This window comes from Salpingoeca rosetta, assembly GCF_000188695.1.
Source record: "Salpingoeca rosetta unplaced genomic scaffold supercont1.2, whole genome shotgun sequence".
NCBI lineage: Eukaryota > Choanoflagellata > Craspedida > Salpingoecidae > Salpingoeca > Salpingoeca rosetta.
Genome location: NW_004754932.1, coordinates 40,001 through 55,000, shown reverse-complemented (window position 1 = coordinate 55,000; position 15,000 = coordinate 40,001). Strand labels below are relative to the sequence as shown.

At 57.2% G+C, this 15,000-nt stretch overlaps 6 protein-coding genes across 6 annotated transcripts in view; 3 read left to right on the top strand and 3 right to left on the bottom strand.

The window, feature by feature from the left end:
- The window catches only part of PTSG_11619 (uncharacterized protein), a 4,459-nt gene extending 4,265 nt beyond the window's left edge, over window positions 1-194 (bottom strand). The window contains exon 1 of the mRNA XM_004998014.1: window positions 1-194. This exon is cut by the window's left edge and continues 301 nt beyond it. Coding sequence (XP_004998071.1) covers window positions 1-107 — 107 coding nt within the window. The 5' untranslated portion in view covers window positions 108-194.
- Window positions 195-293: 99 nt separating this feature from the next.
- Window positions 294-2,267, bottom strand: PTSG_00604 (uncharacterized protein; the record flags this gene model as incomplete). Its single annotated transcript, XM_004998013.1, has 2 exons — window positions 294-2,031; window positions 2,161-2,267. The coding sequence occupies 2 exons, from the start codon at window positions 2,265-2,267 to the stop codon at window positions 294-296; spliced, it is 1,845 nt and encodes a 614-aa protein (XP_004998070.1).
- A 35-nt stretch (window positions 2,268-2,302) lies between these two features.
- On the top strand, window positions 2,303-5,344 carry PTSG_00603 (uncharacterized protein). Its single transcript, XM_004998012.1, has 9 exons — window positions 2,303-2,538; window positions 2,845-3,032; window positions 3,147-3,210; window positions 3,446-3,532; window positions 3,710-3,760; window positions 3,931-4,046; window positions 4,183-4,319; window positions 4,516-4,613; window positions 4,774-5,344. Exons 1-9 carry the CDS (start codon window positions 2,331-2,333, stop codon window positions 5,340-5,342), a joined length of 1,518 nt encoding a protein of 505 aa, XP_004998069.1. The 5' UTR covers window positions 2,303-2,330; the 3' UTR covers window positions 5,343-5,344.
- Window positions 5,180-8,289, bottom strand: PTSG_00602 (uncharacterized protein). Its single transcript, XM_004998011.1, has 6 exons — window positions 8,059-8,289; window positions 7,299-7,695; window positions 6,789-7,128; window positions 6,307-6,620; window positions 5,772-6,111; window positions 5,180-5,610 (listed from the first exon to the last, which is right to left on the bottom strand). The coding sequence occupies exons 1-6, from the start codon at window positions 8,134-8,136 to the stop codon at window positions 5,427-5,429; spliced, it is 1,653 nt and encodes a 550-aa protein (XP_004998068.1). The 5' UTR covers window positions 8,137-8,289; the 3' UTR covers window positions 5,180-5,426.
- Window positions 8,290-8,370: 81 nt separating this feature from the next.
- Window positions 8,371-11,649, top strand: PTSG_00601 (DEAD box polypeptide 41). The gene is made up of 5 exons (XM_004998010.1): window positions 8,371-9,097; window positions 9,473-9,912; window positions 10,192-10,270; window positions 10,503-10,718; window positions 11,066-11,649. Exons 1-5 carry the CDS (start codon window positions 8,464-8,466, stop codon window positions 11,554-11,556), a joined length of 1,860 nt encoding a protein of 619 aa, XP_004998067.1. The 5' UTR covers window positions 8,371-8,463; the 3' UTR covers window positions 11,557-11,649.
- Window positions 11,650-11,976: 327 nt separating this feature from the next.
- PTSG_00600 (ammonium transporter AmtA) overlaps window positions 11,977-15,000 on the top strand; it is a 3,047-nt gene continuing 23 nt past the window's right edge. The window contains exons 1-3 of the mRNA XM_004998009.1: window positions 11,977-12,256; window positions 12,722-13,403; window positions 13,691-15,000. The exon at window positions 13,691-15,000 is cut by the window's right edge and continues 23 nt beyond it. Of these exons, the coding sequence (XP_004998066.1) occupies window positions 12,081-12,256; window positions 12,722-13,403; window positions 13,691-14,722 (1,890 nt within the window). The 5' untranslated portion in view covers window positions 11,977-12,080 and the 3' untranslated portion in view covers window positions 14,723-15,000. The remainder of the gene's footprint in view (window positions 12,257-12,721; window positions 13,404-13,690) is intronic.

The window sequence follows — 15,000 nt, the reverse complement described above, 5'->3', positions numbered from 1 at the left end:
AGGGAACAAGGCAAGCAGCAAGCCAGCGTGGTGGTGGCGGTGTCAACCCGTTCAAGGCAGCACCAGGGTCGGGGACGAGCGCTCAAGGCGGCCAAACGTGCCAGCATACAGGCTGAACCTCACGCGACACTAATGCAAAGCACCACACACAAGCACACACAGACAGACAGACACACACAGACACTCACACACACAGACACTCACACACACAGACACAAGCACACAGACACTCACACACAGACACACAGACACACAGACACACACAGACAGACACACACACAGACACACACACGTTAATCGTATGAGGCCTTGTAGAGGCACACGTTCTTTCCTTCAAAGGGAAGCTCCACACGAACAATCCCGGGTGCAAGGGACTGCAGGTACTCTACAAGCTGCAGGTGCGTGTGCACGCGCTTTCCATTGGGCAGCCGCCGGGTCGGGAACTCCCGCGCGTACACGCAGCACGGCACCACGGCAAACGGCTTGCGGTGGCGAAGGGCAAACTTGACAAGGTGCTCCGCTGCCTGGTCCGGGTGCAGGCCAACCACCACAGACGCCGAAAGCACCGCTTGCCGCGCCTCCTCATAGTCGCGCAACTCAGCAATAAATGCACTCTCCTCGGCGTCATCATGCATGTGGCCATCGGTGGCGTTGTGCGGGCTCGGATGACTGTTGTCACCATCCTTGTCATCAGCTACCCCCTCGTTCTCCGCAGCGCTGTTGCCTGCATCATCATCATCATCTCCATCATCATCATCACCACCACCACCACCATCATCATCTCCATCATCACTCTCGTCACCGTCGCTCGCCTCATCATTACTGTTGTCAGCGTCACTGTTGTCAGCATCACTCGCGTCCTCCTTGCCACTCTCCTTATTGTCAGCCCCGTCTTGCCCGCCCCTATGTTCTCCTTCCTCGTGCCCATCTCGCTGAACAGTTGTGGTGTCCTCGCCACCACTCCCTTCATCCATGTCAAACACGTCCATAAACGGCACACCATCATCATCTTCTTCCTCATCCTCATCTTTCTCGCCTTTCTCCCCCAACACCTGCTGCTGCTGCTGCTGTTTCCTCTTCCTCTCCTCCTCTTCTTCCTGCTGCTGCACCCGCCTCAGCTCTGCAATGGCCTCCTCTGGCGTCATGCCGCTTGCCAGTGCCTCCTTCCATATGCGACCAAGCTTTCGCCCGCGTCGCCGCCGCGCACGCTTCGTCTCGCTTCGCGGCGCCTTGTGCTTCCGTCCAACAACAGCGCCCTTCTCGTGCAGGCCACTGCGGTCCCACGTGAGGATCCGTGCCGCAGCCACACTCTCCTGCCACGCGGTCTCGTCGCGCAGGCACAGGGGGAGGCCGCTGTCTTCCTGTTCTTCTTCCTGTTCTTCCTCTTCTGCTTGTTCTTCCAACGGCATTTGGAACAGGGAGCGCACGTGCAAGATGCGGCACTCTGTGTGCTGCATGGATGCAGTTGGCGTCTTGAACTTGGTGTAGTTGAGGAAGAGCGGGTTCTGGTGGTAAGCGCCCTTCCGCATGCGTCGAACAAACCGCTCCAGGGACATGGCGCGCGGCTCCACAGAGACCGCCGGGATGCCGCACAGGCGCGTGAGCTCAAAGCTCACCTCCCCTTTGCCGGCAGCAACGTCGAGCACGCCAGAGCCAGACATGAGCGTGTGCCAGCCAAACGTGTCAATGATGAAGCGGCGAAACACGGAGCTCCGCGCTTTGTTGCGCACCAGGTTGCGCTTGCCCTTGCCGCGGTTCTGGATGGGCGCCTCCACTTCGCCGTGTCTGTTTGGTTTGGCCCGTGCTTCTCGCCGCGCGCGTTCGCTGACCAGCCGCTCGCGCACCGCTGCGCCAAGCTCCTCAGGGTGGGAGAAGATGCACCTTTCTCGCCCCAGGCACGTGCCGCGCTGCTTCCAGTGCTTACACAGCGGAGGCACAAGCTCGCTTTCGGGCACGCCCGCCTGTGCTGCAGCACACTGCACGTGCACCCACGGTCGTCGCATGCGCACCCCACGCGGCTTCTTGCCGATGCTGGTGTTGGGGGTAGTGGTGGCGGTGTTTGTGGTGGTGGTGGTGGTGTTGGTGCCTTTGTGCTTCTGGTGTCGCTGCTCGCCATGATGATTGTTCTCCGAGGTTGCTGCGCCCTTGTTCGGTTGCGACCCTTGCACATACACGGGCTCGAGCTCTCCTGGCCAGATGCGGTCTCCAGGCTTCACGTCGCCAGCGCACAGCTTGCACACGCCAGCATACCTGGCCTCCATCGCCATCTCGGTTGGTGGTGCACGAGGTGGTGTGGATTTGCGTTTTGTTGCTTGCTTGGGAGGAGGAAGATGGACGCTGATGACAGTGGCGGTTGTTGTGGCGTGTTTGTGGGCGCAGGTGAATGTGCAGTGGTTGTTGGTGCGGGAAAGGCTGGTGCTGTTGGGCACGGGGGCGACAGCAGTGGGGGCAGGCGCATTCACGTTGTGTACGAGGCAGCGACAGATGTTGTGCAGGCAGTGCCAGCGCCTCGACGGCACCACATACCAGTGAAGCCAGGTAAAGTGAGTGAGTGAGTGAGTGAGTGCGTGAGTGAGTGAGTGAGTGAGTGAGTGAGTGAGTGAGTGAGTGAGTGAGTGAGTGAGTGAGTGAGTGAGTGAGTGAGTGAGTGCGTGTGTGTGTGTATGTGTGTGTATGTGCGTCGCTCACTGGGGTGGCTGGTTGTATTACCAGCACGTCGCTTGCGTCTCTTCCCCTCACCGCTGGCTCGCTGCCAACACTAACTCTCTGCTGGCACCACCTTGACTTCCTCCGCCTCTGCCTATCTACTGACGCACACACATCTCCGATACGATACAATGACAGGTGAGGTGGTGCTGCAACTAACCTCCCCATCCCCTCGACAGCTCCTCGTCGTGACAACCCCAAAGGACAAGACCACTCACAAGAAGGCCGCCGTCATCATCGTACGGCGCTACAAGCTCTCAGCCACTGGAGTACACGAGCTCATTCATTCATACGAGTGCGCAGCAGCAGCAGCCACGTCGCTGAAGGTGTACGCTCTGCACAACAGATTCGTCTCGTTCTGCTGTGCTTGAGGGGTAGTCACGTCAATGCACTGCCACGCACCACCTCACACGCGCGTTCGATCCTTTCCGCGATTGCAGGTGCGCGCCATTGGCCACGGCTATGCCGCTCTTGACGATTGCACGCTCCTCGGACCGCAGCAAGGTGTGCACGCAAGGGAACGTGTGTGAGATTGTCCATGCGTGCGAGAGAGCGTGAAGTGGCGTTGTGTGTGTGTGTGTATATGTGTGTGGATGTGCTTTTCTATGTCGCTCTGTCTGTCTCTGTTTCTGTCGTTCTCTCACTCTCTCACTCTCTCACGCACACTCACATGCACATGTACAAACGTACACGCATGCTCGCTGGCTTCCTTTGTCTTGTGTGCACTGTGGCTTCATAGCGCTTCACCTGGACGCATCTGTCAAGAAGGTCGCTGCCGCCTCGCCTGCCCTTGCTCACTTTGCAGTGCCATCAAGGCACCCGACAGGTACCCCGCGCATGAACTCACAACACAACACAACACAACACAACACAACACAACACAACACAACACAACACAACACAACACAACACAACACAACACAACACAACACAACACAATACACACACACCATCCCCCCCCCCCTCTCATATCACAACATGTGCGCTTGCCGTTTTGCTTCAGCGCCGCTCGTGCTGTGTTCGACGGCTGCCGACGAATGGGCACTCCTTGACGGTGCGTGTGGCAACCCTGTGTGCAACGCATGTGTCATTGACACGTGGCTCTCCCTCCTGCCCACCTCTCATCTCTCTCACTCTCACACACATACACTCACACCATCATTCTCCCCCCATCTCCCCTCCCCCCAAACACACACTCCCTCTTCCGCCCATACATCTTTGCAGTGGTGGCTGGTGACCACGTGGCTTCGGTGATTCCGCGTGACTATGCGGCACACACGCTCCAAGTCGTGTGCTCCTTATCTCCACCGCGTCTGTGCCTCCTCACAACCCTCAGCCAGGTATAGCCCCATGTGAACCCGGATGAACCTTAGATGTAAGCATGCACATGCACGCGTGCTTCCTTGTTGATCAAGCGACACGGAACAGCGAACCCGCCGCTCACATTCTCACTGACGCCGTTGTGCTGGTTGATAGGCGGTGTTGCTGTCCCCACAAGGTGTCATTCGCGTGATTTCACTCGCCCAACCGCCAGGCTCCCTCTATTGTGCTTCCACTACCTTCATTCATCAGTCTACCCAGGAGGGCCTGACATGCTTCTCAGCGTCGACAGGGTGCGCGCGCGCGTGTGTGTATGCGTGTGTGCATGCGTGTGCGTGTGTATGTGTGTGTGTGTGTGTGTGTGTGTGTGTGTGTGTGTGCGTGTGCGTTCATCCGTGCGGTTAGAAATAATTGCTGTTCCATACAGTCTGCAGCTTGCAACATGCACTGCAACCTCACACGACGCCATGGCTGGCTGCTGCTGTACAGCACTACGTTGATACCAAGCGACACCATCCCTTCAGGACGCATCCTGTGCACCGGCCACACAGCAAATCTTGAAGCAGGCGTTTGCCTTTACTCACGGGGTCAGTCGGTTCAGCGCAATCAGAAACGCATGTGTCGCCACCTCGCACCCAGGCAACCACGCTCTCACATCAACACACACACACACACACACACTCACTCACTCGCACGCTCACACACACACACTCTCTCTCTCTAACCCCACCCTCCAACCACCCACAGGCTCCATGCAGCCGATGCTGCTTCCGCTGTCCGCGCTGCTGCAGTGTGCAGCTGCACCAGTTTCGGCTGATGGGGAGTCACCGCCATCACAGTTCCACGACGCCATCGCCCGAAAACTTGCCGTGGACCAGGACACGCTTTCACGCACGCGCACGCTCAACGCACGCAAGCAACAGCTCCTGGCGCAGGCATTTGACACGTCGCTGTGTTCGTCGTTGTCAGCTGATGCAGCACCTGCACGCGCATTTGTCCGCACAGCGGCGAGACGGACCGACACCAGGCCGCAACGAAGACAGCAGCAGTGGCAGGAGGCTCAGCTCGTTACGTGCAACGATGGCGATGTTGTGTCGGAGCGAACAAAGCAAGGCACATGGCGGGTGGGGGGTGGTGGACAGCGAGTGCATGGTGATGAACGACCGGATTTACTGCACAAGACGCGGACCACACAGGCAAGAAGTGTCATTCAAGTGTGCAAAGAGTTGAAGCATGGGCGAGTTCGAGGCAGTGCGCTGATAAAACTCTTGCGAGTTGCGCAAGAAGCAAAAGCCCAAGTAAAGGAACAACATTAACGGCAAGAACGACTTGAACATGAAACAACAAAGTGTGGCACGAAAAGACACACAAGCGAAAACAAAACAACACTCAGAACGCATTTAGGTCATGGTAAACTCTTCCAGGTCAACGCCAACAAGAGAAGCAATGAAGTTGCAAAACTCGACAAACAGAATCTGCCCGCCCCCGTTGCGGTCAATCTTCGCAAACTCAGCCTGCGCCTCGTCGTCGCTCAGCCGCGACCCAAGCTTCTCCATCCCTGCCTTGAACTCCCCAACGTCAATCCTGCAACAAAACAAACGCAACAAAACAAACGCGTCAGTATCAGCCCGTCCCCAGAGTGATCCACGATCCATCCAATCCACAACACACACACACACACACGCACACGCACATGCACATGCACATGTGCAACGCAACGCAACGCAACGCAATGAAAGACGCACCGTCGGTCGTCGCCAGTGTCAATGTCATCAAACACATCCCACAGGCGGTCAAAGAAGAACATGTTGCGCATAAACGCCGCAAACTCCTTCTTCTCAACCCACGCATCCCCGTCGCCGTCCTTCAGCGTCGTCTTCTTGTACGCGCGCATCAGCGCAGGCTTGCTGATGTTCCACCCCTTCTCAACAACAAGCTTGTCAAGCTCAGCAAGGCTCACAATCCCGTTGTTGTTGAAGTCAACCTGGTTCCACAGCGACTTCATCTGATCCTTGTCCTTGATGATCGCAAGCGCCTCCTTGCTCGCCTCGTCCAGCCCAAGCCGCGCAAGCAGGCCCTCCTCGTCTGTCACACATACACACACACACATGTACACAGTCGCATCAACGCACAAGCAGTGGTGAGCAAGCCACACTCCGCATGATAACACAACACCACGCAACACCACGCAACAAACTACCGTCCACCCATGCACACACACACACACAGCCAATGGCGCAGCACAGCCATCACCAACAAAACAAAACAAAAAAAACTCACTCAGGCCGTCCTTGGCAGCAACAGGGGCAGCAGCAGGCTTGGCTTCGCTGCCCTCAGCAGCACCCTCCTTCGACGCCTCCGTCGCACCAGCGCTGCCAGGCTTCTTCGCTGCCCGGTCCGTGTCCTCCTGGAACGCAGCCTTGTCGCCCTCAAGCGCCGCTCCAACGAGCCCAGCAACGTAGTGGCAGAACTCCTTGAACAGAATCTGCCCGCCCCCGTTGCGGTCAATCTTCGCAAACTCAGCCTGCGCCTCGTCGTCGCTCAGCCGCGACCCAAGCTTCTCCATCCCTGCCTTGAACTCCCCAACGTCAATCCTGCAACAAAACAAACGCAACAAAACAAACGCGTCAGTATCAGCCCGTCCCCAGAGTGATCCACGATCCATCCAATCCACAACACACACACACACACACACGCACACGCACATGCACATGCACATGTGCAACGCAACGCAACGCAACGCAACGCAATGAAAGACGCACCGTCGGTCGTCGCCAGTGTCAATGTCATCAAACACATCCCACAGGCGGTCAAAGAAGAACATGTTGCGCATAAACGCCGCAAACTCCTTCTTCTCAACCCACGCATCCCCGTCGCCGTCCTTCAGCGTCGTCTTCTTGTACGCGCGCATCAGCGCAGGCTTGCTGATGTTCCACCCCTTCTCAACAACAAGCTTGTCAAGCTCAGCAAGGCTCACAATCCCGTTGTTGTTGAAGTCAACCTGGTTCCACAGCGACTTCATCTGATCCTTGTCCTTGATGATCGCAAGCGCCTCCTTGCTCGCCTCATTCGGTGCAATCTTCCGCAACAGGGCCTGTTGATCTGCACGAACACCAGACAAGCAGAACTTTGGTGAGAAAAGGTTTTGACCTGCTTAGTTTTTATCGCTGCCCTGACTTGCTTACCGTTTTGCACCCGGTCAGTGAACACACACACACGCACACAAATTGACTCACGCTTTTACCCACGACCACAAAGTAATCATTGCTTACCAAACGTCAGTGGCGGCGGTGACGGCTTTGATTGCTTGGACTCAGGCTCGAGCACGCTGGCTGTTGGCTTTTGGACTTCGTGCTCCGTCTGCGCAGGTGTAGCAGGCTTTTCCGGCTCCGTTTGGGCTGACGCTTGCGATGGGGGTGCTTGTGGCTTTGGTGGCAGTTGCGCTGCCTCTGGCGCCGGCTGTGCGGGTTTTGTCTCCATTGGGGGCGCGGATGCCTGGGCTGGGGTCGTCTGCACGCTGGAGGTTGTTTCAGCCTCCGTCGGCGTTTCTCGCACGATGGTGACGGGCTTTGGTGGGGGTGGTGCAGAAGGGTTCTCACGCTCGTTGTACGCGGCCCTGAAGTACTGTGCGCCATACTTGACAATGTCCTTTGGTTGATCCCGCAGGACCTGTTGGTCAACAACACCAAGCAATCGACAGTGTGCATGTGAGTGTGTGAGGAAGTGTGTGTGTGCGTGTGTTCGTATGAGAGTGAGGGTGTGCGTGAGGTGCGTGCTCGTATGAGAGTGTGTGTTCGTGTGAGAGTGTTTATGTGAGAGTGTGTGTTCATGTATGAGGGTGTGCGAGAGGCAGTAAGTGGGCAACGCACGCACAGTTTGTGCATGAAGCATTGGAAGTTGGAACAAAGGAACACATGTTTGAGCTACAGAGAGGGAGGTGAGTGGAATCGTACAAACAAGGCAGGTGACAAGTTTCACTTTGCATGACAAGGTGCCACGCTCGCTCGCGCTGTGGCATGGCATGGAACGAACCTCTTTTGCAAACGACCACAGGAGCTCCTCCAAGCCCTCTGGAGGCCTCAGCTTGTGGGGTGCATACGACATGGACATGGTGGGTGACCTTGGTTCCTTGGTTCCCTGCCTCTTGTGGATCGAGCAAGTGAAGGTTGTAGGGTCGTGCTGTTTGTGCAGTCTTGGGTTGGTGGTCAAGCGTTGGAAGGATAAGTGCAAGCAAGCGTTGCCAAGCAAGAACAGAAGGGGGAGAGCCACGAAAGAAAATTTACCGTTAGGTTACAACAGCATGAAATGATGTCTGAGTTGCAACGACTGATTTCAGTTCCACAGCTGCCACATCCACGCAACGAACAAGCCAACCAAAGCAGCAGAGGAGAGAACGACCACAGACACACACGCACAACCACACACAACCAAACGACGATGGCGACGATGAGGGGTGGTGAAGGTGATGATGGCACGCTGCTGCCGAAGCGGGAGAAAGTGGAGGATGACGGTGGTGACTTGAAGGCTGAGGAAGAGGACGACTACGTGCCGTATGTGCCACTGCGGCAGAGGAAGAAGGACAAGGAGGAGAAGCGGCAGGCGAGGCGTCGCCACCAGCAGCAGATGGAGGAGGAGAGGCGGCGACGGAAGGAGCGGGAGCAGGCGGCGCCGCAAGTTGGCCCGCAGGCCAAGCAGACGCTGGTGCAGTTCCACGGCAAAAGCATGCAGGAAGGGCGCATCATCGAGCAATCGGATTTGGAGAAGCAGCTCACGCAGGAACAAGAGATTCTGCGCAGCATCCGCAACGCCAAGGAGCTCAAGTCCGTGGAGGAGTTGGCAAAGGGCATCTCATATGCAGAGCCAATCAGGACATCGTGGCGGCCCCCGCGACACGTCAGGCACAGAACAGAGCAGAAGAACGAGCGCATTCGCAAGAAGTGGAACATTATCGTGGAGGGCCGTGACTGTGCACCCGCCGTCACCAACTTCCGTGACATGAAGCTGCCCACATGCCTCGTCGATTACCTTGACTCTCAAGGCATCAAGACCCCAACGCCAATTCAAATGCAAGGTGTGCTTGTTGTGGGTGTGTGTGCATGTGTTCGTGTTCGTGTGTGTGCATACGTGTGTGTGTGTATGTGCATGCGTGTGTGTATGTGCATGCGTGTGTGTATGTGCATGCGTGTGTGTATGTGAACGCGCGCGCGTGGGTGAACGTTTTCATGCGAGAGATGGGTGATAGGTTTTGGGCGCGATTTGTACCTGTGAGTTTGCGTTTGCGTTTGTGTGGGTGAAGCGTGTGACACTATGATTAAGTCAGTGCTCGTACATAGCTGAGCACCCAGTTCATCACCCAACAATCATCTTTCTCACACACACTCTTACGCACCCCTTCCCCCCCCCCCGCCCCACGCACACACAACGCTTATCATACCGCACAAAACAGGGCTTCCTGTTGCGTTGAGTGGACGAGACATGATTGGCATTGCATTTACCGGGTCCGGCAAGACGCTGTGCTTCTCGCTGCCGGCCATCATGCTGACCATGGAGCAGGAGATCAAGATGCCGTTCCAGCGCGGGGAGGGCCCTTACGCGTGCGTGCTGTGCCCCTCGCGCGAGCTTGCGCGGCAGACGTTTGATGCGGTTAAGGAGTATGCCGGCGTGCTGCACAAGGGCGGCATGCCCAAGCTGAACATTGTGCTGTGCATGGGTGGTGTGGACATGCGGGAGCAGCTGTACGAGTGCCACAACATTGTACACATTGCCGTGTGCACGCCCGGTCGCCTGATTGACATGCTGACCAAGAAGAAGTTCACCTTCAACGTGTGCCGCTACTTTTGCATGGATGAGGCAGATCGCATGGTTGATCTGGGCTTCGAGGAAGACGTACGCAACAATCGCTCACCTCCGTGTTTCTGTGTTTTGATGTTTGGTGTTTGTTGTTGAGAAGTGGTGTGTTGGGTTGATTCACGAATGTGTGTGCGTGTGCGTGTGCGTGTGTGTATGTGTGCGTGCGTGTGTGTGGTTGTGCAAGTGCGCCTGTGTGCTCTCGCTTGGTTGTTCTGCCTTGGCCTTGATTCGTTTGTTCCTGTGTCCATATCTCACGTTACACGTATCTCCTCTCGTTTGTGGTTCACCATTCACCATTCACCATTCACCATCCAGATTCGCACCATCTTCTCCTTCTTCAACGGGCAGCGTCAGACCGTCCTTTTCAGTGCTACCATGCCCACAAAGATTCGAGGTGTGTCTGTGTCTGTGTCTGTGTCTGTGCATGTGTGCGTGTGTGCGTGTGTGCGTGTGTGCGTGTGTGCGTGTGGGTGTGTAAATGAAGTCGTGTCGATTGTTGTGACTGGTCCATATGCCTTTTTTTTTTTTTGGTTGTTGTTTGCTATGATGGCTGCCGTGGCGTGGCAGTTTCGCAAGGTTTTCCTCACACATCACCACGTGCCCACCACCGCCTTGTTGCTGCTCAGACTTTGCGCAGAGTGCGCTCGTTGACCCGATTACGGTGAACGTTGGCCGCGCCGGTGCTGCGAGTCTGGACGTCGTGCAGGAGGTTGAGCACGTGCGACCAGAGGCGAAGATTGTGTACCTGCTGGAGTGTCTGCAGAAGACGCCTCCGCCCGTCATGATCTTCTCGGAGAAAAAGGCCGATGTCGACGATATCCACGAGTACCTCCTCCTCAAAGGTGCGCACTACAGCAGGAGGGGAGAGGAGTGTGTTGTGTCGTGTGTGTGTGTGTCTTGTGTGTGTCTTGTGTGTGTCTTGTGTGTGTGTGTGTGTGTTGTGTGTGTGTGTGTGTGTGTGTGTGTGTGTGTGTGTGTGTGTGTGTGTGTGTGCAATTGGGTGGTTGTGTGTTTGTATTTGCGTGTTCGTGGACACGCATATGCGTCAACCTATCACCATCGCATCACATCACACCACATCACCGCCGATATACACACTGCACGCTCGCACACACATGCACACAAATGCTTCCGCCTCGTCCCGCATGTGCTGACTGCGGTTTCCTCTGTGCTCCCTGGCGTGGTGCAGGCGTGCAAGCTGTTGCGATCCACGGCGGCAAGGACCAGGAGGAGCGTGATATGGCCGTCAAGGCGTTCAAGAAGGGTCAGAAAGACGTGCTTGTGGCCACAGACATCGCAAGCAAGGGCCTCGACTTCAAGGGCATCCAGCACGTCATCAACTTTGACATGCCTGACGAGCTCGAGAACTACGTGCATCGTATTGGGCGCACGGGCCGCAGCGGGCGCACGGGTCTTGCCACAACGTTCATCAACGACGAGGTGCCCGAGATTTCGCTGCTTGATCTCAAGTACCTGCTCAAGGAGGCCAAGCAGCGCGTGCCGCCGTTCCTGCAGAACCTGCGCTCGGAGCACGAGAAGTTCCTTGAGCACGGCGGGTGCGCGTACTGCGGCGGCCCTGGGCACCGCATCACGTCCTGCCCAAAGCTGGAGAGCGTGCAGTCGCAGCAGGTCAGCCGGGTCGGCCGCGGCGACGGCCTCGCAGGCGGCGACGAGTCATGAGAGAGGGAGTGGGAAGGAGAGGAGGAGAGATGGTGGAAAGGGTGGGGGGAAGGGAAGGAAGCTGCTCTGTGTGTGTGTGTGTGTGTGTGTGTGTGTGTGTGTCGTGTGCGTCGTGTTGGGTGTGTGTCGTGTCGGGCGTGTCTGTGTGTCTCTGTGTTGGATGTGTCTGTGTTGGATGTGTGTGTGTGTGTGTGTGTCTGTGTGTGTGTGTGTCTGTGTGTGTGTGTGTGTCGTGTGTGTCGTGTGTGTCGTGTTGGGTGTGCCCAAAACAAAGTAAACAACGAGTGTCGTCATGCATGCATGTTGCGCAATTTGCGCACTGCTGGAGGAAGAAAATCGGTCGAGTGTTCGACCACTTTTCTACAATGCACACCTCCAAACCAACAAACCCACGCATCGTTGTGCATTCCCCCTCCAAGCTCCATCGCTTGGTCGCTTGCTTGCTTGGTTGTTGTTGTCACACACGCACACACATCCTCGCTTCCCCTCTCTCTTCACCACCTCTCTCTTCACCACCCAGCAAGATGAATACAACGAGCACGCTGGCCACGACAACCACGTTCACGACCACGTCCACGTCGACGACTGTGCCGACGGATCCTTGCATTGATGCTGGTGACACGGCATGGGTGCTGACGGCCACGCTGCTGATCCTTGGCATGATACCGGGCCTTGCACTGTTTGAGGCCGGCCTACTCAGGTCAGGACAGGCATGCTTATGTGTGCGTGTGTTTGCACGCGGGTTTGTGTGTGTGTGCGTGTGTGTGTGTGTGGGTGTTTGTGTGTGTGCGTCTGTGTGTGTGTGTGCGTGTGTGTATGTGTGTGTGTGTGTCTGTGTGTGTGTCTGTGTGTGTGTTTCTCTCTCTCTGTCTCTGTCTGTCTGTCTGTCTCTCTCTCTGTCTCTGTGTGTGTGTTTCTCTCTCTGTCTCTGTCTCTGTCTGTCGGTCTGTCTCTCTCTGTCTCTCTGTGTACGTAAGCGTGTGTGCTTCAGCATGTGTCTTGTGTCTGTCGTCCCTCCCAAACATGTTTAATTGTGGCATTCGCACCCTCCTCAGCCTCACCAGTCTTCTCATCCTCCTTTTCACCACCTCCGTCACCTCCCTCCAACGTCCTCATCACCCTGACCCACGCAACATCCGCACCCCCGACTCGTGTGTATGTGCAGGTCGAAGAACACGGTGTCTGTGTTGACGCAGGTGCTGTGCGGGTGCTCCATCATGGGGGTGATGTGGTACCTGTTTGGGTTCTCATTTGTGTTTGGCGAGAGCTTGGGAGGCTTCATCGGGTCGCCGGCGTCCTATCCGGCGCTGGTGAGCGTGCCGGACAACGGCTGCTTCCCCGGCATGCGCATCCCGGGCTTGGCGTACGCCACCTTCCAGATGATGTTTGCCTCCATCACGCCGCTGCTCATGACGGGCGCCTTTGCGGAGCGGCTGCTGTTTGCACCTTACGTGCTCTTCATCGTTGCCTGGGAGATTATCGTGTACTACCCTGTTGCCCACTGGATTTGGGGTTCTGGCTGGCTCACACAGTACGGCGTGCTGGACTATGCTGGCGGTATTGTCATCCACACCTCTGCAGGCGCCTCCGCGCTCGTCTCCGCCATCCTCGTGCACCCGCGCATCGGCTTCATGGGGGCCCACGGCCACTTCAAGCCGTCAAACCTCCCCATCGCCTGCGTGGGCGGGTTCTGCCTGTGGATGGGCTGGTTCGGCTTCAATGCCGGCAGCAGCCTCACCTCGGGCTACATCACAGCCACCGTCCTCGCAAACACGCAGATTGCCTCCACCTCCTGTGCGTGTGTCTGGCTGCTCCTCTCCTGGTACCGCGGCCGTCCCAACGTTGAGGTGTGTGTGTGTGTGTGTGTGTGTGTGTGTGTGTGTGTGTGTGTGTGTGTGTGTGTGTGTGTGTGTGTGTGTGTGTGTGTGTGTGTGTGTGTGTGTAGGGGGACGGGAATGCTGTCGAAGCAGCTCATCCAGTGACATGCATCGTGCCCTTGCATGTTGCTGTGGCCCCTGCTTGTAAGGAGATTCTGTAACCGTCCACACACACACGCACGTACACGCACGCGCACACTCTCTGTCTCTCACCCTCCTATCCGCCACACACCCCACGCACATACACGCGTGTGCAGGAGATCTTGAATGGCGCAATCGCTGGGCTTGCAGGCGTCACACCTGCAGCAGGGTTCATCTCAACGGGGTCTGCCATGGTACTCGGGCTTACGCTTGGGTTTGCGTCGTTCTTCTCCATCGACATCATCAAGTACCGCTTCCACATTGACGACGCCCTCGACGTGAGCTCCGTGCACGGTGTGCCCGGTGTCGTGGGTGCCCTGGCCATTGGCATTGCAGCCCACCCCGCCGCCAACCCGCTCGTTGCCCAGCGCGGCATCATCTACGGGGGGTCAGGCAAACTGCTGTTCTACCAGGCCGCCGCCATCGTCATTGTCGCCGTGTGGGGCGCCGTGTGGACGTACGTGATCCTCAAGACAATCCACTACTTCATGCCGCTGTCGACGCATCACATGTCAGACAAGGACGACCGGGACCGCATTGGGCTTGACGAGCTAGAACACGACTGCGCCGCGTACGGCGTGCACTCGCACCACTGGGTGCCCGTGGACGATGGAGATGACGATTACGACGACTACGATGACTATGATGAGGAGGAGCCCCTCTTTGTGCAGGGCAGCGGCAATGTTGCCGTCAACGCTGCCGACGCCTTCAATGCGAGCCATCGCCTCCAAGACGATGTCAGACGCGAGCAGCAGCAGACGGGCGGCGGAGACAATCTGGAAGAGAGCCGTGGTGGTGAGCGGTCGTATGAGTATTGGCGGCGGCTGCGTGGGCCCTGGCAGGATTCCATGCGCAGCACGCTGCTCACCAGTGATGACGACGCCACGACAACGACAACGACGACAGCAGCTGCTGCTGGGTTGAGTATCAACACGCCGACCAGCGCACACGCACCAGTGAGGACATATGGCACCGCGACAACAGGTCCAGCACCGTCAGCGCCCGCACGTGGTGCGGCGAGTGCACGTGCGAGCGGGAGTCCGCGTCGGCCGCCGCGACGAACGCGATCGCGACGGGCGCCGGCGCGCACCCGGTTGAAACGGTCGCTCACCATCGCCGCCGTCCCCGATGGCGGCAGTGCCCAGTGACACGCGCGTGTTTGTGCGATTGCACTTACCTGTGTATGTGTGTGCGTGCGATTGCATGCGCTTGTCTGTGCTTGTCTGGTTGCTCTTGTGTGCGGATGCGACCTTGTGTGTGTGTGTGTGTGTGTGTGTGTGTGTGTGTGTGTGTGTGTGTGTGTGTGTGTGTGTGCATGTGTAATTGGCTTTGAAACAAGATGAAGATGATGCATTGATTGTCTGCTGTGCGTGATGATGTGTTGGCTAGTTCGTTTCTATTCCCTTCCCCGCCTCCCCCCTCCCTC

What these genes read in the sequence shown, in the direction of transcription:
- PTSG_00603 (XM_004998012.1), top strand. Translation starts at nt 2,331, where the DNA reads ATGGACGCTGATGACAGTGGCGGTTGTTGTGGCGTGTTTGTGGGCGCA. An exon ending in CAGCAGCCACGTCGCTGAAG is followed by an intron (nt 3,033 to 3,146) that starts GTGTACGCTCTG and finishes CCGCGATTGCAG; the next exon opens with GTGCGCGCCATTGGCCACGG. An exon ending in TGCTTCTCAGCGTCGACAGG is followed by an intron (nt 4,320 to 4,515) that starts GTGCGCGCGCGC and finishes GCTGCTGTACAG; the next exon opens with CACTACGTTGATACCAAGCG.
- PTSG_00602 (XM_004998011.1), bottom strand. Translation starts at nt 8,136, where the DNA reads ATGTCCATGTCGTATGCACCCCACAAGCTGAGGCCTCCAGAGGGCTTG. An exon ending in TGTGGTCGTTTGCAAAAGAG is followed by an intron (nt 7,696 to 8,058) that starts GTTCGTTCCATG and finishes GTTGACCAACAG; the next exon opens with GTCCTGCGGGATCAACCAAA. An exon ending in ACCGCCGCCACTGACGTTTG is followed by an intron (nt 7,129 to 7,298) that starts GTAAGCAATGAT and finishes GTGTTCGTGCAG; the next exon opens with ATCAACAGGCCCTGTTGCGG.
- PTSG_00601 (XM_004998010.1), top strand. Translation starts at nt 8,464, where the DNA reads ATGGCGACGATGAGGGGTGGTGAAGGTGATGATGGCACGCTGCTGCCG. An exon ending in ATCTGGGCTTCGAGGAAGAC is followed by an intron (nt 9,913 to 10,191) that starts GTACGCAACAAT and finishes TTCACCATCCAG; the next exon opens with ATTCGCACCATCTTCTCCTT. An exon ending in CGAGTACCTCCTCCTCAAAG is followed by an intron (nt 10,719 to 11,065) that starts GTGCGCACTACA and finishes GGCGTGGTGCAG; the next exon opens with GCGTGCAAGCTGTTGCGATC.